This window comes from Pelodiscus sinensis, chromosome 3 (assembly GCF_052426305.1).
Source record: "Pelodiscus sinensis isolate ZL-2025 chromosome 3, ASM5242630v1, whole genome shotgun sequence".
Taxonomy (NCBI): domain Eukaryota; kingdom Metazoa; phylum Chordata; order Testudines; family Trionychidae; genus Pelodiscus; species Pelodiscus sinensis.
The window spans coordinates 200,170,975-200,198,309 of NC_143054.1; the positions used below are offsets into that span (position 1 = coordinate 200,170,975).

Genomic DNA, 27,335 nt, shown 5'->3' on the forward strand with positions numbered 1-27,335 from the left:
CTGGTGCAGTGAGGGAGATGCGGAGACCGTGCAGTAACGATGCTGGTGCAGTGAGGGAGATGCGGAGACCGTGCAGTAACGGTGCTGGTGCAGTGAGGGAGATGCGGAGACCGTGCAGTAACGATGCTGGTGCAGTGAGGGAGATGCGGTGACCGTGCAGTAACGGTGCTTGTGCAGTGATTGTGGCTGTGGTTGAGACGACCCACTGAGGGAGATGCAGTGACCATGCAGTAATGGTGCTGGTGCAGTGAGGGAGATGCAGTGACCGTGCAGTAACGGTGCTGGTGCAGTGAGGGAGATGCGGTGACCGTGCAGTAACGGTGCTGGTGCAGTGAGGGAGATGCGGTGACCGTGCAGTAACGGTGCTGGTACAGTGAGGGAGATGCAGTGACCGTGCAGTAACGATGCTGGTGCAGTGAGGGAGATGCGGTGACCGTGCAGTAACGGTGCTTGTGCAGTGATTGTGGCTGTGGTTGAGACGGCCCACTGAGGGAGATGCGGTGACCGTGCAGTAACGGTGCTGGTGCAGTGAGGGAGATGCGGAGACCGTGCAGTAACGGTGCTTGTGCAGTGATTGTGGCTGTGGTTGAGACGGCCCACTGAGGGAGATGCGGTGACCATGCAGTAACGGTGCTGGTGCAGTGAGGGAGATGCGGTGACCGTGCAGTAACGGTGCTGGTGCAGTGAGGGAGATGCGGTGACCGTGCAGTAACGGTGCTGGTGCAGTGAGGGAGATGCGGTGACCGTGCAGTAACGGTGCTGGTGCAGTGAGGGAGATACGGTGACCGTGCAGTAACGGTGCTGGTGCAGTGAGGGAGATACGGTGACCGTGCAGTAACGGTGCTGGTGCAGTGAGGGAGATGCGGTGACCGTGCAGTAATGGTGCTGGTGCAGTGAGGGAGATGCGGTGACCGTGCAGTAACGGTGCTGGTGCAGTGAGGGAGATACGGTGACCGTGCAGTAACGGTGCTGGTGCAGTGAGGGAGATACGGTGACCGTGCAGTAATGGTGCTGGTGCAGTGAGGGAGATGCGGTGACCGTGCAGTAACGGTGCTGGTGCAGTGAGGGAGATACGGTGACCGTGCAGTAACAATGCTGGTGCAGTGAGGGAGATGCAGTGACCGTGCAGTAACGGTGCTGGTGCAGTGAGGGAGATGCGGTGACCGTGCAGTAATGGTGCTGGTGCAGTGAGGGAGATGCGGTGACCGTGCAGTAACGGTGCTGGTGCAGTGAGGGAGATACGGTGACCGTGCAGTAACGGTGCTGGTGCAGTGAGGGAGATACGGTGACCGTGCAGTAACGGTGCTGGTGCAGTGAGGGAGATGCAGTGACCGTGCAGTAACGGTGCTGGTGCAGTGAGGGAGATGCGGTGACCGTGCAGTAATGGTGCTGGTGCAGTGAGGGAGATGCGGTGACCGTGCAGTAACGGTGCTGGTGCAGTGAGGGAGATACGGTGACCGTGCAGTAACGGTGCTGGTGCAGTGAGGGAGATACGGTGACCGTGCAGTAACGGTGCTGGTGCAGTGAGGGAGATGCAGTGACCGTGCAGTAACGGTGCTGGTGCAGTGAGGGAGATGCGGTTACCGTGCAGTAACGGTGCTGGTGCAGTGAGGGAGATGCAGTGACCGTGCAGTAACGGTGCTGGTGCAGTGAGGGAGATGCGGTGACCGTGCAGTAACGGTGCTGGTGCAGTGAGGGAGATGCGGTGACCGTGCAGTAACGGTGCTGGTGCAGTGAGGGAGATACGGTGACCTTGTAGTAATGGTGCTGGTGCAGTGAGGGAGATACGGTGACCGTGCAGTAACGGTGCTGGTGCAGTGAGGGAGATGCAGTGACCGTGCAGTAACGGTGCTGGTGCAGTGAGGGAGATACGGTGACCGTGCAGTAACGGTGCTGGTGCAGTGAGGGAGATGCAGTGACCGTGCAGTAACGGTGCTTGTGCAGTGATTGTGGCTGTGGTTGAGACGGCCCACTGAGGGAGATGCAGTGAGTAGCTGGAACACGGTTGGGACAGTGCTAGAGCGGGGGCAGTGAGGACCATGCAAGGACTAGCAGGGTGGGGACAGCGCAGGGAGACCGGAGCCGTTTGTGGTGAATTGTGCGTGTGAAGAGAGCGGACTTGGACTTTTCTCCTTCTCTCTGGCCAGTTTCCCGGGGGGGCTGAGTGAGGACGAGGAGAGAGATTTTTGCGCTGCTGGGTTCCCGGTCCTCGCGGAGGATTTTAACGTTGCGTTGGATCAGCTGCACGAGGCTCATTTGCAGGCCGCGGGAGCCCCGAAGGTATGAACCCGTGAGCAGAGGGGGAAAGGTACAAGGCTGAGGGGTTTGTGCAGCCTGCTCTCAGTCTGGATTCCCGACCCTTCCCTCGGGCCATACAGCCGCACTTAGCAGATCGGCATTCCCAGAGCTGGGGCATCGGCAGCAGCCGCTCATGGGGAGCTCCCCGGTGGCACGCCACAGTCGGAGACCCGCATCCTGCATGCCCGGCTGCGACTTCCACTCCATGCCTGTGCGGCACGTTCGCTCTCGGATCAACAGGTGCAGGAAAACGACAAACCCTTCCGTCCCCCGTGGGGAGCACGTCTCACAGAGCAATCGCCCTGGACCTGAGCTTCAAAGGGAACCTGCCCTGCCCCTTCCAAAGACGGGGCTCTTAAATTCACAGCTCTGCGCGACCCGGAACGCCGTGGCCTGGGCCGAAATGCTGCGTTTATGGGTCCTTACGACAACCCGCAGCCCACTACGTCACCTCGGCGACGGGAGGGCGACAGCCGGCCCTTCACCAGGAGCGGTCCCTTGCCGTTTGCGGGAGCCCCTCACGTGAAACCGACTGTTCCTCCCGGCGCCGAGCTGTGACCCTCGCGTTGGTCCCCAGCCCCGAGTGGAGCTCTGTGCCGCGGGAAAGCTGGTCCCACAGAAGATATCCCCTCCCCCACCCGGTCTCTCCCCTGCTGTGGGGGGGACCTGGCTACGACACTGCCCACAGGGATGGGAGCAGTGGGCCCTGCGGCTGGGCCCCTCTAAGACGTGTTTGCCGTTCCCATGCCCCCGAGGGCCGGCGTCTCCCTGCCGCGGGGGTTCGGCATGGAAAGCGGCAGCAGGCGTGGCACGGCGCAGCAGGGCCCGTCGTTTCCTCCTCGGGACGGTCCTTTTCCGCTGCGCTTTGGGAGGGAGAGGGCAGGGGTTCCAGCAGGGCCGCCTCAGGTGCCAGACTGGGGGGGTGCCATGAGGACCCAGAGAGTTGAACCTTTCAAAGGTTTGGCCCAAGCGAGGGGCCATGGGGGCATCATTTGAGCTCCCCCCCTCAGGTGCCAAAATGTTGTGGGCCAGCCCTGAGTTCCAGGTGGGAGTGGCCCCTGGGGGGCGGGGAGGGGGTACATGGGGAGCAGATGGAAGGAGGGAGTCCTGTGGCGAGGCTGGACCAGGGCATCAGTCTGATGTGGAAGGCAGGAGGAGCCAGTGAAAAGGGTCTGCAGAATGGGTGACCAGGCCCACACAGCAGGGTGAGCACAGGCTGGGGCCGGGGGATTGGTGGGGGGAGGGGCCTGGGCAAGGGGACTGGCAGGTGGGGGAGGCCAGGGCAGGGGACAGGACGTGGGGGCTGAGCCAGGCCAGGGCAGAAGAGCAGACAGAGGCGCTGTGTGTGGCGCGCAGGGCAGGAGTCCGAGCTGATGGGCTGGGGCGTGGGGATGTGCTCAGACCAGGGGCGTGCACAGTGCGCGGGGAGGGTGGCGACTGAAAGCCTGCCCTGGGCTGGGGGCCAAGGGGTGATGGGCTGTCGCTGTCGCTGCAGATCCCTGCGGTCACGTGGCAGGACGTGGGCGGGCTCCAGGAGGCGAAGAAGGAGATCCTGGACACCGTCCAGCTGCCCCTGGAGCACCCCGAGCTGCTGTCTTGGGGGCTGCGCCGCTCCGGCCTCCTGCTCTACGGGCCTCCTGGGACAGGGAAGACCTTGCTCGCCAAAGCTGTGGCCACTGAGTGCACCATGACTTTCCTCAGGTGCGGAGGGGCTCGGCTTTCGGGGGCGGGGCGCTGGGTGGGCGCGGCTCCTTCCCCGGGGAGCTAACCGGGTCCCTGCTCTCTCCCCCGCAGCGTGAAGGGGCCGGAGCTCATTAACATGTACGTGGGGCAGAGTGAAGGGAATGTGCGCGAAGGTGAGTGGCGCTAACAGGCCCTCGGTCGCCTGCGGGTGCCACGGCTCACCCCGCCCCAGGGCCTGCCTGGTCTGTTTCCGCAGGCCTGCCTCTTTGTTTCCTGGCACGCCCGTCTCGTTTGCCTGTTAACTCCTTGGGGCAGGGGCTGGCTGGGTTTGTGCAGCGCCTAGCGCAGGGGACCCTGCTCCATGGTGAGCTGTAAGGCACCTACTAAGTAACCAGAATGATGGGCGGCCCTCCTGGGGTGCTGCTGGCAGAGCTGCCCTTGTCTCTCTCTGTGCCTGGCATCATGTGCCCGGAGTAGCTCTCCCAAGCCGCCTCCTCCCCCACAGCTGTGGGTCTGGCCTGTCACGTCCCAGGTGGGCTGGCAGAGCCCGGAGCTGAGTGTCTCTGCAGAGCGGGGTGTAACGGTGCCTCCTGCTCTGAGCTGCTCGTTCGCTGGGGGGCCCCCAGGGGGCAGGTCTCTCTGCATAGCCCCATCCCGGTGCCCATGTGCTGCTCATGTCTCCCCCCCAGTGTTCGCCAGAGCCAGGGCAGCTGCCCCCTGCATTATCTTCTTTGATGAACTGGATTCCTTGGCACCCAACCGTGGGCGCAGCGGAGACTCGGGCGGCGTCATGGACCGGTGAGTGCTCGCTGCGCCCTTCTGCATTGCAGCTACCTTGGGATCCAGGGCGATTTGATACAAGCGGGGCGTGTGAGAGAGCCCAGCACCCAGCTTGGTGGCAGAATCTCCCCCAAGCTCTTCTGCTCCCCCCAGTCCTCTTGTTCTCCGCCACGGGCTTCAGACCACGTGGAGCATCCTCGTCTGCTGCTGATCGTCACGAGTCCTAAGGGCCTCCGGCTGAGGTTGGGCGCTCCTGGTGCTGGGCCTGGGGCAAGTACTCACAGACCCCCTGGGCGGGCAGAGACCTCAGAGTCATGGAGTCCAGCCCCCCGCCCAAAGCAGGACCAGGCCAGCCAGGGCTTTGTCAAGCCGGGACTTAGACACCTCTAGGGATGGAGACTCCAGCCGTTCCCTAGGGACCAATCCCAGCGCTTCCCCACCCTCCCCATGAAATGGTTTTTCCTAATCTCCAACCTAGACCTTTCCACTGCATCTTGAGCCCATTGCTCCTCGTTCTGTCACCCGTCCCAACGGAGAACAGCCTCTCGCCAGCCTCTTTGGACCCCCTTCAGGGAGTTGAAGGCTGCTCTCAAATCCCCCCTCGCTCTTCTGCAGACTAAGTAAACCCAGTCCCTCAGCCTGTACTCGTAAGCAGGGCTCGACAGTCTATGTCATCCAGTCGCCCGTGGCGAATGGATTACATCCCGCGAGAGCCGGGTTCGGGCGATCTGCACATGTGCAGAACACCGGACAGCGCGGCTGGCGAGCGGGACTCGCGAGCCCTGCTCATAAGTCATGTGCTCCGGCCCCCTAATAATTGTCATTGCCCTCTGCCGAACTCTCTTCGGTTTGTCCTCGTCCTTCCTGTAGTGGGGGGCCCAGAACTGGACACAATACTCCAGATGTGGCCTCACCAGAGCCGAGTAAAGGGGAATAATCACTTCTCTGGATCTGCTGGCAATGCTCCTCCTAATGCCCCCTAATACGCCATTAGCCCTCTTGGCTACAAGGGTGCCCTGGTGACTCCTCTCCAGCTTCTCAGCCACTGGAATCCCCAGGTTCTTTTCTGCCAAACTGCTGCGTAGCCAGTCGGTCCCCAGCCTGTAACAATACTTGGGATTCTTCCGTCCCAAGGGCAGGACTCTGCACTTGTCCTTGTGGAACTTCATCCGATTTCTTTTGGCCCGATCCTCCAATCTGTCCAGGTCGCTCTGGAGCAGCGATGGGCAATCTAGGCTGGTCAGCAGGCTGCGTGAGCGACCCTCCTTCGTCTCAATGGGCCGCAGGGTCATAACCAAGCCGGTCTCCCGGGACAGGGCAGTTTTGCTACGGCGCTCGTGTACCTGGGATTTGCAGGGGTGCCCACTGGCCCGTGGCAGCGCTGTGATTGGATGCAGGGGGAGCGCCCGGCTCTCGCAGCCTGTGTTGTGTGCAGTCAGCACACCCCTCGCGTCACGTGCCCTCGCTGTGTGTGTCACTGAGCAGTGCTGGGAGGAGAAAAGCGAAGTGGACAGAAACCACTGGAACCGGGCAGCCCTGCACGTGGGCAAGGGTAAATAACGTGTCTTAAGGGCCACACGTAGACCCCAATGGGCTGCAGGCAGCGTCTCTGCCTCTTTTCCCAGCTTCCTGCCGTCCGCGAACTTGCCGAGGGCACAGTCCATCCCTCGCCCGGGTCATTGAGGAACGACAGTGACACTAATGAGCGCACTGAAACAGCAGAGCCAGCTTCACCCGTTTCCTGCCTGCCATGGGCGTGTCTGTCCCCCCCCGACTGTTCTGCCATTTCCTCCTCGCTGCTGGGCGTTATTTGTGTGCTCGGGGCTCGCACCCAGGCAGGCCACAGTAGGGGGCAGCTTTCAGGCTGCTGTGCAGAGATGTAGGAAGACACAGTCCTGGCCCCCACAGCCCCCTCTGCTGAGCTCAGACCCCCTGCCCCTGTCCTGTCTCTTTCCCTTTGGGAAGCGCGTCAGGGCATGGATCGCTGTGAGCAGCACTGTGCACCCTTCACGTGTCAGCAGGGCAAGCGCAGGCCTGACTGCCACGGGGTGCGGCAGGAGGCCTGGGGGGAGCAGGTGGCTCTGACAGTGTAGGGGGCAGAGGGAGGGGTAACTGGAAGTGCTCTGCAGGAGGTGTGGCTGGGTTGGGCTGGGCCTGACGAGGCAGCCCCAGGGTGAGGGTAGCTTCCCGTGTCTGGCTTCTGCTTGTGAGCCTAGGAGCAGAGGTTGTTGGCTGGAACAGACGCAGCAGGGTATCCACAGGGCTGCTGCGGCTGCATCTGCCTGCACAGCCCACCTGTGGCGCGAGGTGCACGTGGTCTGATTGACAGTGGTGCCATGCCGGCGAGCTCACGGCACACAAGCGCCCCGCGGGGCAGGTTCATCAATGCCAAGGTGAGGCGGGCCCCTGGGGGTGGTTGAGTCTGACCCGCTGGGTAGCACAGGCCAGAGGCCTGCCCCCAAATAATCCCGCGAGAAGAGTGTTAGAAACACACCCAGCCTTGGGGTAAAACCTGCCAGGGAGGAGACGCCACCCGCCACTTCCTCTCCCTGGTACACGTACACCGCCTTTGTCTGGCTTCCATTGCCAGTCCCTGCATCACGCTCCGCCTGTGTCTCCTAGGCTGCAGAGCCCACTGTGACATGCTTCCCCCCCGCGATCCACTCACCCCTTGCCCTTTGTTACACGCACAGAGATCGGGAGCCGGGGCTGCATCGCGGTCAGGCAGGTTTTCTAACTTTGCGATCATTCCCGTGTCTCTTCTCTCGCCCCTCTGCCATTTATCAACATCCCTCTTGTGCTTTGGACAGCAGCCCTGGCTACGCTATTCCAGCAGCACTGGTGCCAGTGCCAAGGGCAGAGGTAAAATAACCTCTCTGCTCCGGCGTGAAATTCCCCTCTGGATGCTTCCCAGGACCCATTAGCCCTTGTGGCCACAGTGGCACTGAGCGCTGATTATCCACCGTGACCCCCAAAGCTTTTCCAGGGTCCCAGCTTCAAGGTGTAGACGCTTAGGGTGTGTCTAGACTACAGGGTTTTGTCGACAAAACTACACCTGTGTCTACACTGCTGTCGAGTTCTGTCGACATGACGTCAACAGAACTCGGCAGTTTCGTCGACGGCTGAAAACCTCATTCTAGGAGGAATAACACCTTCTGTCAACAGGGTTCTGTCCACAGAAGGCGTTATTGCATCTACACTGTCCTTTGTGTCTGCACTGTCATGTCAACAAAGCGGCTTGCTTTGTCGACAGAACTGGCTGTAGTCTAGAGGCTCTGTAGTCTAGACGTACCCTTACATTTAGCCCATCGAAAGGTGTATTGTTTGCTTCTGCCCAGGTTACCAAGCGACCCAGATCACTCTGAATCAGTGACCTGTCCACTGCGTTTTTTACCACTTCCCCAGCTTTTGTGTCATCTGCAAACGTTGTCAGCGATAATGCTGTTTTCTTCCAGATGGTTGAAATGTGAAATAACCCAGGGGCCACGAGCCAGTCCCACAGGAAATGCACCCGTTCGATAATGATTCCGGCTGTGTCTAGACAGGCCAGTTTTTCCGGAAAATCAGCCGCTTTTCCGTCCGCGAAAAAGTTCCAGAAAAACTTGCCAGCTGTCTACACTGGCCGCTTGAATTTCCACAAGAACACTGACGATCTCATGTAAGAAATCAGTGCTTCTTGAGAAAATACTATGCTGCTCCCGTTCAGGCAAAAGTCCCTTTTGTGCAAAAGGGCCAGTGTAGACAGCTGAGATTTGTTTTCTGCAAAAAAGCCCCGATGGCGAAAATGGCGATTGGGGCTTTTTTGTGGAAAAGCGCATCTAGATAGTGCTTTTGTGAAGAAGCGTCCTGCCAATCCAGATGCTCTTTTCCAAAAATGCTTTTAACGGAAAACTTTTCCATTAAAAGCCTTTCCGGAAAATCATGCCAGTCTAGATGTAGCCTCCATGTTTACAAATACTGTTTGAGACCTCTCAGCATTTCATCTGTCTGTCATTCTAGCTTGTTAATCTAAACGTGCCGCAGTGCCGATCCCTGACTGAACGCCGTGACGAGTATTACCTTTATCAACCCAATGTATAATCGCACCAAAAACACATACCAGGCTCGTTTGGCAGGATCCAATTTGCATAAAGCCATGTGGATTGGCATGAATGATCTTACCCTGCTTTAATTCTTTATTACTCAAGTCCCGTCTCAGCCAGTCTGCTGTCTAGCGCAGGATCGATGTCAGGCGGGCAGGGCTATAATTACCCAGGCCTCCTGTTTACCCTTTTTAACTATTGGCACATTGGCTTTCTTCCTGCTCTCAGCTGTGATTCGTAAACATCTCTGCAGGGAACATGATCCACAGACATGTGTGTCTGTCTGTCTATGGCCCGTCACCAGAGCACTTCACAGACACCAGTGTGTATCTTCCCCACATGCTGGGGGGCAGGGCAGCATTGGGAATGGAGGCTGAGAGAGATTAAGGGGCTTTCCTGAGATTACACAGTGAGTCTGGCAGAGCCAGGAATGTGCGTTAACCACAAGGCCACTTGTGTTCTTGCTGGTCTTGGGCTGTGCACTGTTAGATACGCTTGTGGGTCTCAAGAGGGGCAGGTAGTGCCTCTCTGGGGCAGCTGGGCAGGCACGCTGTAGGTGCTGGGTGCAGGCTGGGCAGGCATGCTGCTGGGTGAGCCACAACACTACACGTTCTCTCTCGTCTGTTTAGCTTTTATAAACGTGGGGCAGTGATTGTCTCCTGCAGCGAGTCTGCGCCGTGCCCGGTGCAGTGGGGCCTGGTCTGAGCTGAGGCCTGCAGCGCCGACCCGGTGGGATTCCCAGTAACTCCTGAGTGTCCATCCCTTTCCCCTTCCTCTCTTGCCCTTGGCAGGGTCGTCTCCCAGCTGCTAGCAGAGCTCGATGGGCTTCATTCCACCAGAGACGTATTTGTGATCGGCGCCACCAACAGACCTGACCTCCTGGACCCAGCGCTGCTCCGGCCTGGCAGGTGTGCGGCTCGCAGCTCGCTGGCACACGCTCAATCGGATCTTGCCCACGTGTGGCAGGGGGCTCCCCAGGCCACAGCACAGGCTCTCGGCCCACAGGGCGAGTGGCTATTGGGGGGGCCGTTCCCAGGGCAACGCCTCGGGCTCTCGCCCCAGGGGGCGAGCGGCTGTTGGGGGGCTGTTCCCAGGGCAACGCCTCGGGCTCTGGGCCCACGGGGCGAGCGGCTGTTGGGGGGCTGTTCCCAGGGCGGTGCCCCAGGCTCTGGGCCCACGGGGCGAGCGGCTGTTGGGGGGCTGTTCCCAGGGCGGTGCCCCAGGCTCTGGGCCCACGGGGCGAGCGGCTGTGGGGCTTCTGAGGGATCAAGCGCAGCCTGTGTCACTGTTCCCGTATCACCCAGCCCCTTTCCCTCCTGTGGTACGTTACGTTCGCTTGTCGCTTTTACGCTGCAGACTTCTCTGGGCAGGGCCCGTGTCTGTGTGTGGCGGGGCCCGGCACAACACCGTCCCAGTGCTGACTGTAGCCCTTGAAGGCTGCCGTGTGGGGACCATGGGGGCAGTTGATTTCCTGCTGCCCTCCTGCCTCTTCGGACTCGCCTGGCAGCATACGGGGAGCAGACACAGCCTGGGGCGTTCGCCCTGGTGTGCGGGGCTCCCCAGCCTCCGTGGAGCTGCTGCAGGGTCCTGCGCAGCTCCTCTCCTAGGCATGAGCTGGAGGGGGGGGGGGGCAGCTGGCCACCTCGGCTGGCGCTTGGCTCATGGCGCTGTTGCAGCGGGGCAGGCTGAGATCGGGTGCTGTAAGGCCAGTAGTGTCCCCGCAGCTCAGCGTGAGAGTGCCAGCTGGCCACACTGGTTACAGGGACCCCCCCAGAGGGCCCTGGGGGCAGAGGAGGGGCTGTCTGCTTGGCTGCTGACGTAGGTTTTCCTTGACTGGCTCTTGCCCTGCCCTGCCAGGTTTGACAAGCTGGTCTACGTCGGCATGAACGAGGACCGGGAGTCTCAGCTGCGGGTGCTGAGCGCCATCACCCGGAAGTGAGTGTGTGCCTGGCCGTGTGGGCATGGGCGGGCGGGCTGGCAGCCTCGCCAGCGGGCAGAGCGGAAGGCAGCTCGCACTAGTCCCGGTCTCCTGGCTTTGGAGCTGGAGCACAGAGGCGCCCGGGCAGAGGTGGAATCGGAGCCCAGGGCTCACTGGGCAGCACTGCTCCCTCTCTACCCCCTGGGGGTTGTGTTGGCCTGGCTGGCTGGCAGCAGGCCAGGCAGACACCCCTGCAGCCCAGCAGAGGCGGGGGGGCCGGGGCAGGAAAGCCCTGCAGCTGAGGGCTGGAGCAAAGCTGGGCCCTGACTCCATCTGGGCCTAGATGAGCTCCCGCCGCCTCTTCAGCTCCAGGCTCCCCTTCATGCCCGCCCCCTCCTGGCTGAGGCCAAAGAGGCGTGTGGGGGTGTAAGGCAGCTGCACTCAGGGCCCGAGCCTTGGCAGGACTGCGGTGCTAGCCCTGTGACCCAGGCCCCACGCCCTGCCCTATGGAGGCTGTGGGTTGTGACGTGGCAGTGCTTCGTCCCGCTGTGCGCAGGCGCCAGGGAGTCCGGGCTGTGGGCCTCCCATCGCGCTCGGGGGATTTTCCAGGGCGTACAGCTGAGCGTTGACCCGTGAGGAGGGGGCTTAGTTCCCCCTCCGGCTTGGGGACGATCTCTGCTGCGCCTTCCCGCTCAGGCCAGGCACACGCTGGCTGGAGAAGCTAAGCTGCGTTGCCTACGAGCGGCAGCCTGGCCGTGTGGCTGGAGGGAGCGTGGGCCTGTTGCGGTGGAGGGCACTTTGAAGGGGGTAGTTACGGAAGCTGCTGTCTGGGAGGCGCATGCAGCCGGGAGCCAGCCTGCAGCCCGATCCACAGGTGGGAATTGCCCGGCGGGAGCCAGATTCCCGTGTAGTGGTGAGCGAGCAGGCCAGGCGTGTGGCAGAGGCTGATTGTGCCGTGGTTATGGCAGAGCCCACTGGCTGCATTCAGTGGGTCTAACTGCCGGGCGTTTCCCCTCCTGGCAGGTTCAAACTGGACCCTTCGGTGAGTCTCGCCGGGGTCCTCGAGCAGTGCCCCGCACAGCTGACGGGCGCAGATCTGTACGCGCTCTGCGCAGACGCCATGATGGGCGCCGTCAAACGGAAGGTGGACTGGATCGAGGAAGGTAGGAACCTGGCGCTGCGTGGAGGTCAAAGTCGCGGGAGAGGAGCTGAGCCCCCAGCTCGTGAGAGGGGAGTGATGCGGAACCAGACCCGGGGGCTTCCCCGAGAGGCTGGAAGGGCAGCGAGCTGTGTGGGGTGGTGGGGAAGGGTGTTCGGGAGGGGACACCAGGGGGGTCGGGTCTCTTCACCCGTGGGCGTTTTGGGGACATTCACGAGGGATACCGAGCTGGGGGAATTGCACACGCCAAGGCCAGCAGAAGCCGTGGAGAGGCACCATTGTCCACTAGTTAGAGCCGTGGCCTGGGAGCTAGGAACCCCCGTGTCCAAATCCCAGCTCCGTCACGCAGCTCGAGGCACCGCAGCGTCCGTCTGTGGGATGGGAGCATCGGCGCGGCCTGTCTGCCCCGTCTGCCCCAGCCTCCGCCTCCAGGATCCGACTCCTCGGGGGCTGCTGCGTTTCCCAGTGTTATCAACAGGCTGTAGGGAAGAGGGGCCGCGGGAGACAATAAACCACGAGCCTGAGGCTGAAAATGCTCTAGCCAGGGACAGGGGGGCCAGGCGCCAGCCTGTGGGGCGAGCCCGGGACCAGCCTTCCTGACTGGCCGAAGCGCAGGCAGCAAACAGCCAGTGGGAGGGCACCTGGCCTTGGCTGTGCTTGGTCACCCGGCGATGGGCGTTTTCTCCCTCCGGCCAATTGCTCTTGTACCACCCGTCAACAGGCCTTATGTAACGAGGCTGGAGATGGACTCTGCCCTGCCCTCCTGGCGCTCGCTGGCTTGTTTGTTCCCGCTCTCCGGCACAAGGCCGCCGCGCACTCATGGGTTGGCACCGGGCTCTGAGAACAGTCCCGTTCTCAGTTTCCGCAAAAGGTTTTTTTGCCCAAAATGGACCCGTCTGCGCTGCCTTTTCTTTTCCCCTCACAAAAAACTCTTCTGCAAAAAGCATCGGAAGAGAACATGCAAATGAAGTGCGCGAAGTTGCTAATGAGCGCTTCGTTTGCATCGCCTCTTCCGCAGAAAAGAGGCAGCGTAGGCGTCGTGCACGTGGGGAATAAAATGTTCTGGGCACCAAAGCAGGTGCAAATGTGCACCCCCCATAGAAACACAGCCCTCGCTGCGGGCGCCCTGCTGATCAGCTGTGCAGCTCTGGTGGCCGCACGAGTGCCCGGCTTACAGGGAGCCTATGAGGTGGTCTCTGTGCTCTGCTGTTGCCCCCCTTTGTGCTTGTCACCCACCACTCTGCACCTTCTCCCTGGGAAAGGCTAACGTGGAAAGGGCGGCTGGCGAGAGGCACGAGCTGTCCCCTGCGCGCTCTGGCAGGCAGGCAGCACCCGTGTGAATGGGCCCGGGGGGTTCAGAGGTTTGCTGGCTCTCAGCATTCCACAGTCACTCGGCTCCTCCCCCCAAGGCCTGGGCTGTAAGAAAACGAGCTGGAGGGTTCTCGTTTGTTTCTGATTTCGGAGCCTGCAGGCAGCACTGGTGCCAGGGTTTCAGGCTGTTTGATGGCTAGAAATCACAGAGCGGAGTCGCCCGTACGCACGGGCTACGTCGACACTGCAGGCTTTCTGCGCAAGCACGGCCATTCTTGTGCAAAAACTTGTGAAGCAGCCTACACTGCACACATGTTCTTGTGCAAGTAAATGTACAAAAGCATCAGAACAGAGGGCTTCTTGCACAAGAGTTATTCCCCTCCCCACGAGGAACAAGCCCTCTTGTGCAAGAAGACCGTGTGGACGTGCAACAGGGGTTTCGTGCGCAACAAAGCCCTGTGGCCATCAGAGCTTTCTTGCACAAGAGAGTGTCCACGCTGCCATGGACACTCTTGCACAAAAGCACATGGACACGCTGTTCCGTAAGAGCTTTTGCACAAGAACTCTTGTGCGAAACAGTTCTTGCACAAGAAGCCTGCAGTGTAGACGTAGCCACCGAGTTCCAGAATACGGGGCTCCGGGACCTCCCCTGCCAGTCACGGCAGGACGCCCTTTGCCCTCTGGGGAAGTGTCCCATCCCCCGCAAGGCAGGTTCCTAGGCTGGGTGGCTTCTGCTAAGCCACGATTCTGAATGGGAGAGAATGTCTGGAGGCAGAGTGCAGGCAATAGGGGAGCCTTTACCAACTGGTGCCGAGTCAGGTCTTGCCTGGCCCGGGGCAGCTCCCCATGTGCCTCTGCTCCCCAGGGCTGGACACGGAGAGTTCGGATCTCGTCGTGACCATGGAGGACTTTGCACTAGCGGCCCGGAGGCTGCAGCCGTCCGTGTCGGAACAGGAGCTGCTCCGCTACAGCGCCGTCCAGCAGAAGTGTGCTGCCCGCTAGTGGGATGGGGGAGCTGCAGCTGCTGCGGCGCGGTCCGAGCGGCAGAAGGGTCGGCGCCGCCTGGCCCCCCTTCGTGGACGTGGCACAGCAGTTAGCCATGGAGGTGAGGCTGGCGGCAGCCACGCTGGGGTTCGTGCTCCTCTTCCTCCTACCTGCGCCACAGCCTGGCCCCTCCCTGCCACGCCTCCATCCCACCTGTGGAGCTGGTGGATGAGGCAGGGGCGTTGCAGTGGGGAGAGGAACACGGGGGAGAGGAAACGCCCGAGCCCTGGAAGACCCTGCACGGGTCCCGGATTGTCCTGTGACCCCTCCCGCGGGATGGCTCTGGGCCCAGGTGTGCTTTGTCCCCTCCCCCTCCCCAGAGCTGCCCTGGGGCAGGTGAAGTAGCAGCTGCCTTAGTCTCAGGCTTGGGGGTGACTCGGTGCAGGAAATGGCCTCCCAGCAGAAGCTGGGCTGGACCCTGTGCTCTGTATGGACTGTGCTCCCCAGGGCTCTTTCCCCTCTCTCCATGGGTGGGATCCCCCCCAGCAACTGCTTGTCCCTGGGCTGTGAGCCATGGTGCAGCAGGGCGGGTGGCTCCCTGGGCGCAGCAGCGGGGCGCTGTCACCTCGAGGAGGGCGTGTGGCAGGGAGCCCAGGGGAGCTGGACGGTTCTGGGAAGAGGCGAGGAGGGGGAGGGGGGCCATGGGGGCTTTGTAAGTATCAGAACTGGGCCCTGTCGAGCAGCTACGCCTGACGCCCCCGCGTGGTCCCAGGGCCTGTCCCGAGGAGCGGGGCTGTACGGGTTTGGGGGGAGATTCACTCCCCTCTCGCTGGGTACAAGCCCAGCATGATCCCTGGCCCATTGGAGGGTGGAAGGGGCGCTCCTGCCGCCTGCGAGGCCTGCACGTGGCACTGTAGCCAGATGGGCATGGGGGGGGCCTGCTGCCTGCTCCCCGTCCCTCGGGCAGCCAGGAACAGGGCAGGGAGGCTGTGGGGGCCTGAGACGCTTGGGTCACCCAAGAGGCTGCTGGAAGGTTTGAGCACAGGCACTACACAGGGAAGCGGCGCAGTGTGAGGGGCTGACCGGCCCTGGCTGTAAATACTGTACAGGGGCTTTCTAAATAAAGGGGAGAGCCTGCTCGTCTTGGCCACGTCTGGGCACTTATTGACCCGGCGGCAGCGTCTGGCTCCAGGCGTCCCAGGGAGCTGGCCGGGGCGTGCGGAGTCAGCCTGTGCCCTCCTGCCAAGCCCTGCTCCGTGGCGCTGCCCCCACGGGGCCCTGGCCAAGGGCGAGTGGGTTGCAGTGGCAGCGTCTCCCGGGCCTGGCGGGGAGCTTGGGTCTGTGCCCAGCAGCTCCCCTCAGAGCACAGCAGGCCCCAGCTTGCCAGCTCTTAGCCGCCTTTCTCGGAGCTGGCGCCCAGCAGCCTCCCCTTGGGGTGCCTGACTCCCTGGTGCTGGGCTGCCAGGGAGAGGAGCCCCAGGGGTAGTGTGCTGGGCACAGCCCTTGAGAGTGGCCCAGATGCTGCCCTGGGCAGGGGCTGGGCTGGGCTGCACCCACCCCTCCCTGTGAGGAGTAGGCTGCCCTCCCCCTGCCCCCATGAGCAGCGCCTGCCATTCTCCCCAGCCCTGCCTGGGGCTGGCCCTGGCCAAGTGCGCGCCACCATCCCCGTCGTTCCCACAGCCCCGCTGCGGGTAGCTCAGCACCCTGCCCGGGGGCAGGATCTCAGGGCCAGGGCCTGGGCCAGCAGCTGCCTTCCCAGGCCAGGTCCGAGCTGTTGGCAGGCAAGGCCTGGAGCGGCCGCCCTGCTCTATTTGACACCCAGGGGTGGGTGGGTGGCAGCCGGCCCACTTCTAAAGGCCCCTCCCCCAGCCTTGCAGAGGGACGACTAGCCCTGGGGAGCAACTAATTCCGGGGGACACAATGAGCCCCACGGTCATGGGCTGCGGGTCACAAGGGACCCGGCCACGGAGCAGAGACCCCCGGCCCGTGCCCACTGCCCCGCAAGGCTGTCGCTGGAGCCCGCGCCCAGAGGAGCTCTGCCCGGACACGCAGCCAGGGAGGAACAGAAACCGGCTGGCCATGGTTTCCCCACCGTGAGCCTTACGCCATCCGCGTCTCGCTCTCCCATTGCTCGGCCCATGCGGCTGCTCCTGCTCCAGCCGTGCGCCGCCCCCTTCACAGGGTGTTGGGGGACCTGCCCACAGACCCCCCCGCCCCCCCGGCCAGGGAGCCTGACACTAGAGCCGGCCGCTTGCCCAGGGGGTGAAACGCTCCAGCAGCTGCTAGCCCCTGGGCCAGGGCCTCATCCTTCCTCCTTCCCAGAGCAACCCCGCTCTCCCAGCCGCCTGGGCTGCAGGGGAGGGAGTGTCATGCTGTGCCCGGAAGGGGGCAGGCCCTGGGCCCATAGAGCTGGGTGGTTCACAGAGGCCCTGCTGCCCTGGCTCCACAACTGCACTTCGACACCCTGCTTAGGACCCTGCTGCCCTGTGGGGGTGGGGGCGCAGAGTGGCAGCTCTGTGGGACCTCGCCCCCCCCAATCTGCAGCGATGGGCATGCAATGGCCCAGTGGGTGCGGCGCTCCGGCCTCCCAGCTCGAGCTGGCCCCCTCGCTCAGCTGTGCCGGGCTACAGGGGCCCTGCCTCCCAGCTGGAGCACAGGACAGGTACTAAGCTGGTCCAGCGATGCGAGAGATCCCCGTGAGCGGTACCCGCAGAGTCCTCCCCGCCGCAGAACAGAGACGCAGGCACACGCACTGGGATCTCACCACGAGCCGTGTTTCCCTCTCCCCACAACGGGCCCGGAGAGCCCACAACAGCCCTGAGATAGTCGAACCCGCCCGCCCCCATGCAGCCCGAGTGACAAGCGAGAGAAGCAGAGCGGGACCAGCGGCACCGGCCCGTCTAGCCAGCCACAGCGCCTTCCTCCGGCCTCACGCAGTTCCCGGGGCCGAGGCCCCTCAGCCGTGCCGCCGGGGAGCTGGAGAAGCGTCCACGCGACCAGAGGCGCAGCACGGCCCGCGGCGCAGGGAGCCCTGGGCGGCGCCTCAGCCCGTCTTCTTCACCACGTGGATGAAGTAGCAGGGGGTGTGGGCCTGGCCGGGCTGGAAGGGCTGGAAGTCGCCCAGCACGCTGTGCTGGCACTGCCCCTGGAAGGCGCTCTTCAGCAGCTCCGTGAAGGCCTCCAGGCGGTGCGGGTAGTAGGAGAGACGGAACTTGCTGGAAGACAGGAGCAGGGACGCACTGAGGGGCTGGGGCAGGCGCTGAGGAGGGGCGCCCCTGTGACCCCACCTGGCGCTTGCTGCGAGCAGCAGGAGGCTGGCAGGGCCGCAGCCAGGCCGCCCGCCGGGCAACGCGGGACACGGCCTGCTGGGTGCACCCTGTGCCCAGACGCCTTGTGCCCACGAGGCTCAGCCCCCCCCCAGCCAGCACTGACCTCAGTTCTGAGGCCTCCTCTGGCGCCTGGGCCGGGACCTGCAGGGTGTAGTCCAGGGTCACCATGTGGGGTTTGTTGTTCACCAGTAGCACGGAGGTGGTGATGTCCTTCGTCAGGTCGCTCTGGGGGAGGCGCAGAGACGTTACCGCCGCCGCCGCGCCCACTGCCCCAGGCTTGCTGGGAGGCGTTAGCCGCCCCCCCCCCCCCCCCCGTTCCTCTTCTACACAGGCAAGGCCCAACGGCCCGGCTGGTTCTGCCTCACGTACGTCCCTGGAGGTTGTGGGGGGCACCTGCTGGCCCAGAGCCGCGCTGGTGCCTCGTCCCGCTCCCCAGCCGCCCCTGCAACCTGCTCTCCTGCGCTGGTCTGCGCAGCGCCCAGCGGCGCCTCCACCCGGGGCTGCACCCGAGCGGCCACGCTCCCCCTCCATAGCCTCCCCCTCGCCCTGCTGCAGCCTCCTCCGCTCCATCCACACCCATGACACGTCGGCCCAGGCCCCCCACTTCCTCCCTACACCCTGTCCTGGGTAGCCAGAGCTGCCCCCCTCGCCCCCATCCCTGAGGGCCGGTCAGACCCTCTCCCCGCACCAGGGCCCCCCAGAGCAGCCCCCCGGGGAGGCCGGGGCAGCGACCTTGTAGTAGATGTTCTTGCCCGGCGGGGCGCAGCCCGTGGCCAGGATGTAGTCGTAGTTACGATGGTCGATGACCATGAGGCCGCCCGGTCGCACCATGCTGGCGATGTTCTTCAGGGCCAGCTTGTGGTCGCTCTGGTCACCTAGGCGAAGGGGCAGGATTCAGCCACCCCCGGCAGCGAGGCCCCGGAGCCCGTCCCCCACCCCCACCGCCCTGGCATCCTGCTGTCCTGAAGCGGGGCTGACAGAGGGTGGGGAGCATGGGGGGGGGTCTCTGAGGCCCCCTTTGGAGACAGGTGGGCCCCGGCACAGCCCCAACCAGCCATCCAGGAAAAGGGGAGCAGGCACAGCCGGGAGTGCGGGGTGGCTGGTGTGCACGGCACAGACTGGCCATACTGGGCTGCCAGCACAGGGCAAGTTAGAGCAGCCCTAGAACCCAGGAGGAACCAGCTCTTCTCTCCCTCGGGAGCGGGGAACTTGGCGGGCTCCGGCCAGCCTGCACCGGGGCTGGGAACTGGCTTCCTGCCATCCAGGGGCGGTGGGCACAGGGGAAAGCGGAGCTGCCTTGTGGCCTACCCAAGCTCTGCCCCCAGGCCTCTTCCTGTTCCCCGGGGCAGCGCCCCGCTCTGGGGGCAGAGACGCGACCCACCAGGCATTCTGGGGCTGAGGGAGGGGAACTGAGATGGGGGGGCCGGCAGCCGTGTGGTGGGGGGGCTCTGGGCTTAGCTGGGAGGGGCTGCCTCAGCCTGGGGTTCACCTGCCCCCCCGCTGACCCCCCCGCATGGCCCCAAGCAGTCCATGGGATGGGGGGCTCCCTGTGTCCGGCTCTCAGGGCTCTGGCGGCCCCGCAAGCTGGCCGGGCTCACCCTTGAAATCCGGCAGGTGCGCAAAGGAGTTTCCCAGGCAGATGACGGCGTCGAACCCGTCGGCCGGCTTCACCAGGTCCTTGTCCAGGGTGAGCCAGTTGGCCTCCTCGATGACTGCGCCACACAAGAGCTGGTTACAGACCCACACGCACGCACACGCAGACCCGCACGCATGCACACGCAGACCCACACGCACGCACACGCAGACCCACACGCAGACCCACGCACATGCAGACCCACACGCACGCACACCCACACGCACGCACACGCAGACCCACGCACATGCAGACCCACGCACATGCAGACCCACATGCACGCACATGCAGACCCACGCACATGCAGACCCACGCACATGCAGACCCACACACACGCAGACCCACACGCACGCACACGCAGACCCACACACGCTTCCAAGGGCGCCCCCAGGCACTAGTCATCTGGGAGCGGCACCACCAAGGCCAAAGCCGGGTCACTCGCTACCGCGGGGGGCTGAGGGGGCTGGGGGGCTATTCCCATTGGGAAGCCAGCAGCACAGGAAAACCAGCGCTGCAGCCTGTGTGAGCGCCCCGCCCCGCGGGACGAGCCGTGCACCGCAGGGAACACCTGCTGCCGATCCCACGGCAGGGAAATGAAAGGCGTATCTGTGGCGTCGGGATAAGACACGACGCAGGCCTCGCCTGGCCCGTTCCCCACCCCAAAGCAATCCAGGGGTGGACGCCCCAGCCGGTGCCACGTGGCCACGCACGCCCCCCAGGCGCTGCGCCTACCCCACTTGTCAAAGGCCTCTTCCTTCCGCCGGTTCCAGCGCTCCTTCAGGGCGTACTTGAGCATCTTGTCGCTGGCGTCGACGCTGGTCACGCTGAACCCTTCCTCCACCAGCATGATGGAGTCCACCCTGCCGAGGCAGAGAGCGTGACGCACCCACGCGCAGGGCGCACCGGGCGCCACACGGTGCAGGGGGCCTGTGGGCCCACGCCAGGGGCATCGCACAGATCACATGCAACGGGCCCCTGAAGTTCTTGGGGGCACCAGGGGGGCTGAGAGCATCCCCCTCTGGCCCCGGGGTTCAAACGGGTCTCACAGCCAGGCACTGCAGTACATACACAGGCGGGGTGTTTGGGGCGCCCACCCTTACATGGGGCAGGAAGGGACCCAGGCGTTCCTGCCTATGAAGTAGGGGATTCCCGCACCCGCCGCAGGGATGGGGCTGGACAGGGAGCGTACACACTGGAGGAGCTCCTGCAAACATACAGTGGGGGAGGGCTGAGGGGGGTCACACAGGTATGGGCTGTCAGGTGGCGGGGGTCCCACGCACGGGGGCTGTAGGGGGCTCTGACACACACACCCGGGGGGGTCCCACACACGGAGGGCTGTAGGGGGCTCTGACACACACCCCCAGGGGGGTCCCACGCACGGGGGCTGTAGGGGGGCTCTGACACACACCCCCAGGGGGGTCCCACGTAGGGGGGCTCTGACACACACGGGTGGGGGGGGTCCCACACACACGGGGGCTCTGACACACACACAGGTGGGGGGGGTCCCACGCACGGGGGGCTGTAGGGGGGCTCTGACACACACACTGGGGGGTCCCACGCACGGGGGGGGCTGTAGGGGGCTCTGACACACACACTGGGGGGGTCCCACGCACGGGGGGGCTGTAGGGGGGGCTCTGACACACACACTGGGGGGGTCCCACGCACGGGGGGGCTGTAGGGGGGGCTCTGACACACACACTGGGGGGGTCCCACGCACGGGGGGCTGTAGGGGGGGCTCTGACACACACACTGGGGGGGGCCCACGCACGGGGGGCTGTAGGGGGGGCTCTGACACACACACTGGGGGGGGCCCACGCACGGGGGGGCTGTAGGGGGGGCTCTGACACACACACTGGGGGGTCCCACGCACGGGGGGCTGTAGGGGGGCTCTGACACACACACTGGGGGGGTCCCACGCACGGGGGGCTGTAGGGGGGCTCTGACACACACTGGGGGGGTCCCACGCACGGGGGGCTGTAGGGGGGCTCTGACACACACACTGGGGGGGTCCCACGCACGGGGGGCTGTAGGGAGGCTCTGACACACACACTGGGGGGGTCCCACGCACGGGGGGCTGTAGGGGGGGCTCTGACACACACACTGGGGGGGTCCCACGCACGGGGGGCTGTAGGGGGGCTCTGACACACACTGGGGGGTCCCACGCCCGCGGGGGGCTGTAGGGGGGCTCTGACACACACTGGGGGGTCCCACGCCCGCGGGGGGCTGTAGGGGGGCTCTGACACACACACTGGGGGGGTCCCACGCACGGGGGGCTGTAGGGGGGCTCTGACACACACACTGGGGGGTCCCACGCACCGGGGGCTGTAGGGGGGCTCTGACACACACACTGGGGGGGGCCCACGCACGGGGGGGGCTGTAGGGGGGGCTCTGACACACACACTGGGGGGGTCCCACGCACGGGGGGGGGGGGCTGTAGGGGGGGCTCTGACACACACACTGGGGGGGGCCCACGCACGGGGGCTGTAGGGGGGGCTCTGACACACACACTGGGGGGGGCCCACGCACGGGGGGCTGTAGGGGGGGCTCTGACACACACACTGGGGGGTCCCACGCACGGGGGGCTGTAGGGGGGCTCTGACACACACACTGGGGGGGTCCCACGCACGGGGGGCTGTAGGGGGGCTCTGACACACACTGGGGGGGTCCCACGCACGGGGGGCTGTAGGGGGGCTCTGACACACACACTGGGGGGGTCCCACGCACGGGGGGCTGTAGGGAGGCTCTGACACACACACTGGGGGGGTCCCACGCACGGGGGGCTGTAGGGGGGGCTCTGACACACACACTGGGGGGGTCCCACGCACGGGGGGCTGTAGGGGGGCTCTGACACACACACTGGGGGGTCCCACGCACCGGGGGCTGTAGGGGGGCTCTGACACACACACTGGGGGGGGCCCACGCACGGGGGCTGTAGGGGGCTCTGACACACACACTGGGGGGGTCCCACGCACGGGGGGCTGTAGGGGGGGCTCTGACACACACACTGGGGGGGGCCCACGCACGGGGGGCTGTAGGGGGGGCTCTGACACACACACTGGGGGGGGCCCACGCACGGGGGGCTGTAGGGGGGGCTCTGACACACACACTGGGGGGTCCCACGCACGGGGGGCTGTAGGGGGGCTCTGACACACACACTGGGGGGGTCCCACGCACGGGGGGCTGTAGGGGGGCTCTGACACACACTGGGGGGGTCCCACGCACGGGGGGCTGTAGGGGGGCTCTGACACACACACTGGGGGGGTCCCACGCACGGGGGGCTGTAGGGAGGCTCTGACACACACACTGGGGGGGTCCCACGCACGGGGGGCTGTAGGGGGGGCTCTGACACACACACTGGGGGGGTCCCACGCACGGGGGGCTGTAGGGGGGCTCTGACACACACACTGGGGGGTCCCACGCACCGGGGGCTGTAGGGGGGCTCTGACACACACACTGGGGGGGTCCCACGCCCGCGGGGGGCCGCTCACCCGGTGCCGCAGGCCACGTCGAGCACGGCCCGGCAGCGGTGGCGGCGGAGCAGCGCCAGGAGCCAGCTGCGGTACTCGGCCGTGCGGCCCCGCGTGTCCCCGATGTAGAGCTGCCAGACCCGCGCCGCCCGCCCGTCCGCGTACTGGTCCGGCAGCCCCTCGGCCGCCACCCCCAGCGAGCGCGTCCGGTAGATGCTGTCCACCATGCCGCCGCCGCCCCGCTGCGCCCCGGCCCGGCCCCCGGGCGCCCGCTCCGCCTCCCCCGGCTCCGCCCCGCGCCGGCCTGGGCCGCCTGCTGCTGGTGCACACGCGCACCCCCGCATTTATTCTGCACACGGACGGGGGGGGGGGAACCCCACGCGTGGGGAGAGGGGACGTCGGGCCGGAGTAAGCGCCCGCCCTGACCGGGTACCGCGCTCTGCGGGGGCAGCCTTGCACAGCACCCCCCTGAAAACCCAGCAAAGCATCGCCCTGGCCGGGCCCCCAGCACCCCTGAAAACCCAGCAAAGCATCGCCCTGGCCGGGCCCCCAGCACCCCTGAAAACCCAGCAGAGCATCGCCCTGGCCGGGCCCCCAGCACCCCTGAAAACCCAGCAAAGCATCGCCCTGGCCAGACCCCCAGCACCCCTGAAAACCCAGCAGAGACGCGTCGCCCTGGCCGGGCCCCCAGCACCCCTGAAAACCCAGCAAAGCATCGCCCTGGCCGGGCCCCCAGCACCCCCCTGAAAACCCAGCAAAGCATCGCCCTGGCCGGGCCCCCAGCACCCCCCTGAAAACCCAGCAAAGCATCGCCCTGGCCGGGCCCCCAGCACCCCCCTGAAAACCCAGCAAAGCATCGCCCTGGCCGGGCCCCCAGCACCCCTGAAAACCCAGCAGAGACGCGTTGCCCTGGCCGGGCCCCCAGCACCCCTGAAAACCCAGCAGAGACGCGTTGCCCTGGCTGGACCCCCAGCACCCCTGAAAACCCAGCAGAGACGCGTCGCCCTGGCCGGGCCCCCAGCACCCCTGAAAACCCAGCAGAGACGCGTCGCCCTGGCCGGGCCCCTAGCACCCCTGAAAACCCAGCAGAGACGCGTCGCCCTGGCCAGACTCCCAGCACCCCTGAAAACCCAGCAGAGACGCGGTGCCCGGGCCAGACCCCCAGCACCCCTGAAAACCCAGCAGAGACGCGGTGCCCGGGCCAGACCCCCAGCACCCCTGAAAACCCAGCAGAGACGCGGTGCCCGGGCCGGACCCCCAGCACCCCTGAAAACCCAGCAGAGACGCGGTGCCCGGGCCGGACCCCCAGCACCCCGACTCAGCTAGGGACAAGCCAGCCTTCCAGCCCCCTACTGGGGCTTTTCCTGGCGTTCCGATTCACAGCACAACTAGCCCGCTGACTAGTTCCCTCTTTCCTTGCTCCAGCGTAGGCCTTTGGTGAGGGGCCGGGACGAGGTGATCTGCAGGCACTGGCCCCCTCCTGGAGACATGGCTTCAGCGGGCTGGGGCCTGTATGGCTTTGGGAAGAACTTTGCAGCGACTCCCCAACCCCCCGCCCCCCCCCCAGCTGCATGTGTAACCATTCTTGTCTGGCACATTACCCATTTCCCAGGGCTCACGTCCCTCCTCCCCTGAGAGGTTACATCCAGTCCCAACCCACCAGAACACAAAAACCATTCATGGCAGACGATGACCCCAAACCTAGGTACCCAATAAATAAGGTCGCTCAAGGATCTGGCAAGAAATTGCCATCACGGTGGCACCAACTACCAGCAATACGCCTTGTTCTTAGTCACCCACCAGGCTCTAACTTGGGCTACTCTGCTGTGGTCCCCCGCAGGGACTCTGCGGCTGCCCGTGTCAGATACCCCAAGGGCTGCAGGGGGAGGTGTAGGAACTGGCTGGGCCACTGGAGGCTTCCCTCCTGCAGCAACCTGCATGGAAACCGAAGGGAGGAGCACAGACTGTAGGCAAAGGGAAGTCAGGCTGTGCCCACAGGGCTGCAATGCTGGCTGCAGAGAGATCTAACAAAAATCGTTCTCTTGATAAAAAAAGCCAGTCTAGTTTTATAACGACGGAGTCCTCTAATGTTACGGCCCAGTGCACACATCAGGCAACACACAGCAGCCCCACACGCTGCAAATCCCCAGCACAACTGCCCATTGGTGGTTGGCTTCATGACACTCCTGGGCTATGGCTACACCGTGCATTGGTGCACAATAAGATATGCAAATGAGGTGCAGGGATGAATATTGCTGTGCCACATTTGCATACCTAATGAGCTGCCATTTGGGGGCACGGGCTTTTGCGCAAGAAAGAGCTGTCTACATTGCTCCTCCTTGAGCAAAAAAACCCCTTGCACAGAGCTGTTCTTCCTGAAAATAAGCGGCCGAACGGCTCTGCGCCAGAGGGTTTTTTTGTGCAAGAAGGAGCAGTGTAGACAGATCCTTCTTGCGCAAAAGCCCGTGCCCCCAAAATGGCAGCTCATTAGGTATGCAAATGAGGCACAGCAATATTCATCCCTGCACCTAATTTGCATATATCATTGCACAACAATGCACAGTGTAGACATAGTCCAGGAGCGGAAAGGGAAGGGACAGAGCCAGCCTCAAAGTGCGGATTGCACCAGAGCTTTTCGGGACAGCACATTCGGCCCTCAGGCCACAAAGACTAGACACACCTGGCCTGAGCTCTTGGATCCAGGTAGGCGGCGTGTGGAAATCACGGCCACGGGTTCTGTAATCACCGGTGTCTAGATCCGTTGCCTTTCAGTTCCACACTGGCTCTTTGCTGTTTCTGTATTAGAGACAAAGCATTTGCCTCCTCTACGGCCTCCTCCTCCTCCAGAGTCTTGTCCAAAGAGGCACTTGGTTGCCTGGGAGCTACGGAGGCCCAGAGGTTCCCTCTCCTCCTCATTCCACCCTCCTGAACTATCCCATTCCGCTCCCGGCAGCCTCAGCTGTCTCTTCCTTTCCAGGGAGCCCCATGGCTTATGCTTTGGAGACGCATTAGGGCTGTCTACACTGGCACCATCTTGTGCCAGAAGTATGCAAATGAGGCTAAGCGTGGACTATCACCAAGCCTCATTTGCATCTCTAATGAGCTGCCGTTTTTGCAGAAGAGGCTCTTGCGCCAGAAGGAGCTGTCTACGCTGCTCCTTCTTGCACAAGAAAACCCCTCTTGCACAATGCCACCACGCTGATTATTTCCAGGAATAAGGGCATGGTGCAAGAGGGCTTTTCTTGTGCAAGAAGGGGCAGCGTAGACAGCTCCTTCTGGAGCAAGAGCCTCTTCTGCAAAAATGGTGGCTCATTTGCATATCTAATGAGGCTCAGCGATATTCCACGCTTAGCCTCATTTGCATATTTCTGGCACAAGATGGCACCAGTGTAGACATAGCCTAGGGGTGGCTGGGTGGGAATACTAGGCCAGCTGCCTGCTCAGGGCTCTACCAGCATGAGCACTGGCTCCCCATTCCGGCTCTGTGTGTCTCCTTAGCAAACAAGAGCTAGAAGACCCAGGCATGGGGCACTCGTGGAAGGGGGATGTAGTAGGGCAGGACAGCGCTTCAGTAAATGTAGCATTCACTGGTGTGGGGTCCTGGCAGCTCTCCTGCTCTGCCCGGGATGATAAGCGCTCAGCTGCCTGCGTTTTCATAGGCTCCCTCAGTGCATCGCACCAGCTCTGCGCAGGGAGACGAGCCCCCAGCCTTAGGTAAGATACAAAGGCACCTGCGCCAGCTTTATTGTTGAACGAAGTACTTTAATGGTTGTCAGTAGCCAGATGGCCTCCGGGCCCCTCTGTATTTATACCCAGGACAATGGACGGGTGAAATCCATACTATCATCCCCTAGGCCGGCCAAAGGGTTAAGTCGTGGTACCCCAATATTTATAGACAGAAGTGAGCAATCTATGCTACACACTGTACGTATCATCTTATGCACTAATGACATGGTCAGTCCCTCCCCTTGGACTTTCCTCCAAAGCCTTCACTGCCCCTTGCTCTGCTTTTACTGGTTTCAAACTATTTTCTCACGTACCCAGCTGGGTGGCCCTGATGGCAGGTATTTACCTACTTGGTGTGCTTCTAGCCCTGCCAGCAGCTCTAGCGCGGAGACACAGGCCTCGCAGGCAAATGGCTGCTTTTGACATGTCCCCTTACGCAAGATGTTGACATTCCCGTGTCTAGAAAGGGGGCCACAAAACAGTGTTTAGCCGACTGGGTGGCCTTCACCTAGCGCCTTCCAGGCAGGCAGTCCCACAAGCTTTTAAACAAGTCCGGTTTGGTTCTTCTGAAAGGGATTTTTCCCAGATCTCCCTTTCCCTGACACATCCGGCTTTGGCTTGTTCCACTTCGGGACTTTTCTCCCAAAAGTTTTCCAGGGGAAGGAATTTCCATTTCTCGGCCGACTGTAGCAGAGCATGAAGCGTGCACAGGCTATTCCCGAGACACAGATGAGCAGGAGGGCTGTTAAGCTCTGCCTTTGCCTTTTCATTGGCCAGACTGTCTACTGCTTTCAGCCATCTCAGATACATTTCAGCAAGTCCCGGTCTTGGGACTTCTGTTTGCACTGAGTCGCCCAGGCGTCTAACTCCCCTTCTTCCGTTGCAGGAGGGGAAGTAGTCACACTGTCGGACAACCTCATTCTTAGAGCGGTGTCAATTCATAAACCCCATAGGGGCCTAGGAGT

The 27,335-nt window shown here is 63.5% G+C and overlaps 2 protein-coding genes across 3 annotated transcripts in view; one reads left to right on the forward strand and one right to left on the reverse strand.

Moving 5' to 3' along the window:
• The window catches only part of PEX6 (peroxisomal biogenesis factor 6), a 28,673-nt gene extending 13,312 nt beyond the window's left edge, over window positions 1-15,361 (forward strand). Inside the window, exons 10-17 of one of the 2 annotated variants that reach the window (XM_075925900.2) lie at window positions 2,148-2,280; window positions 3,794-3,999; window positions 4,093-4,154; window positions 4,671-4,779; window positions 9,635-9,751; window positions 10,701-10,778; window positions 11,785-11,924; window positions 14,097-15,361. In XM_075925900.2, coding sequence (XP_075782015.2) covers window positions 2,148-2,280; window positions 3,794-3,999; window positions 4,093-4,154; window positions 4,671-4,779; window positions 9,635-9,751; window positions 10,701-10,778; window positions 11,785-11,924; window positions 14,097-14,233 — 982 coding nt within the window. In that variant the 3' untranslated portion in view covers window positions 14,234-15,361. Of the gene's footprint in view, window positions 1-2,147; window positions 2,281-3,793; window positions 4,000-4,092; window positions 4,155-4,670; window positions 4,780-8,216; window positions 8,417-9,634; window positions 9,752-10,700; window positions 10,779-11,784; window positions 11,925-14,096 lie in introns of those variants that run through there. The other variant, XM_075925901.2, reaches the window with a different exon arrangement.
• Window positions 15,362-16,968: 1,607 nt separating this feature from the next.
• GNMT (glycine N-methyltransferase) lies at window positions 16,969-22,909 on the reverse strand. Its single transcript, XM_075925902.2, has 6 exons — window positions 22,666-22,909; window positions 19,910-20,037; window positions 19,143-19,256; window positions 18,277-18,419; window positions 17,648-17,769; window positions 16,969-17,430 (listed from the first exon to the last, which is right to left on the reverse strand). The coding sequence occupies exons 1-6, from the start codon at window positions 22,869-22,871 to the stop codon at window positions 17,259-17,261; spliced, it is 885 nt and encodes a 294-aa protein (XP_075782017.2). The 5' UTR covers window positions 22,872-22,909; the 3' UTR covers window positions 16,969-17,258.
• Between the last annotated feature and the right edge of the window lie 4,426 nt (window positions 22,910-27,335).

Bases quoted from the DNA above. Each gene is read 5' to 3' on its own strand.
- GNMT (XM_075925902.2), bottom strand. From the start codon at position 22,871: ATGGTGGACAGCATCTACCGGACGCGCTCGCTGGGGGTGGCGGCCGAG. The intron at 17,770-18,276 runs GTCGCTGCCCCG...CGCCTCCCCCAG, and splicing joins GCAAGAACATCTACTACAAG to AGCGACCTGACGAAGGACAT. The intron at 17,431-17,647 runs GTCAGTGCTGGC...CCTGTCTTCCAG, and splicing joins GAGGAGGCCTCAGAACTGAG to CAAGTTCCGTCTCTCCTACT.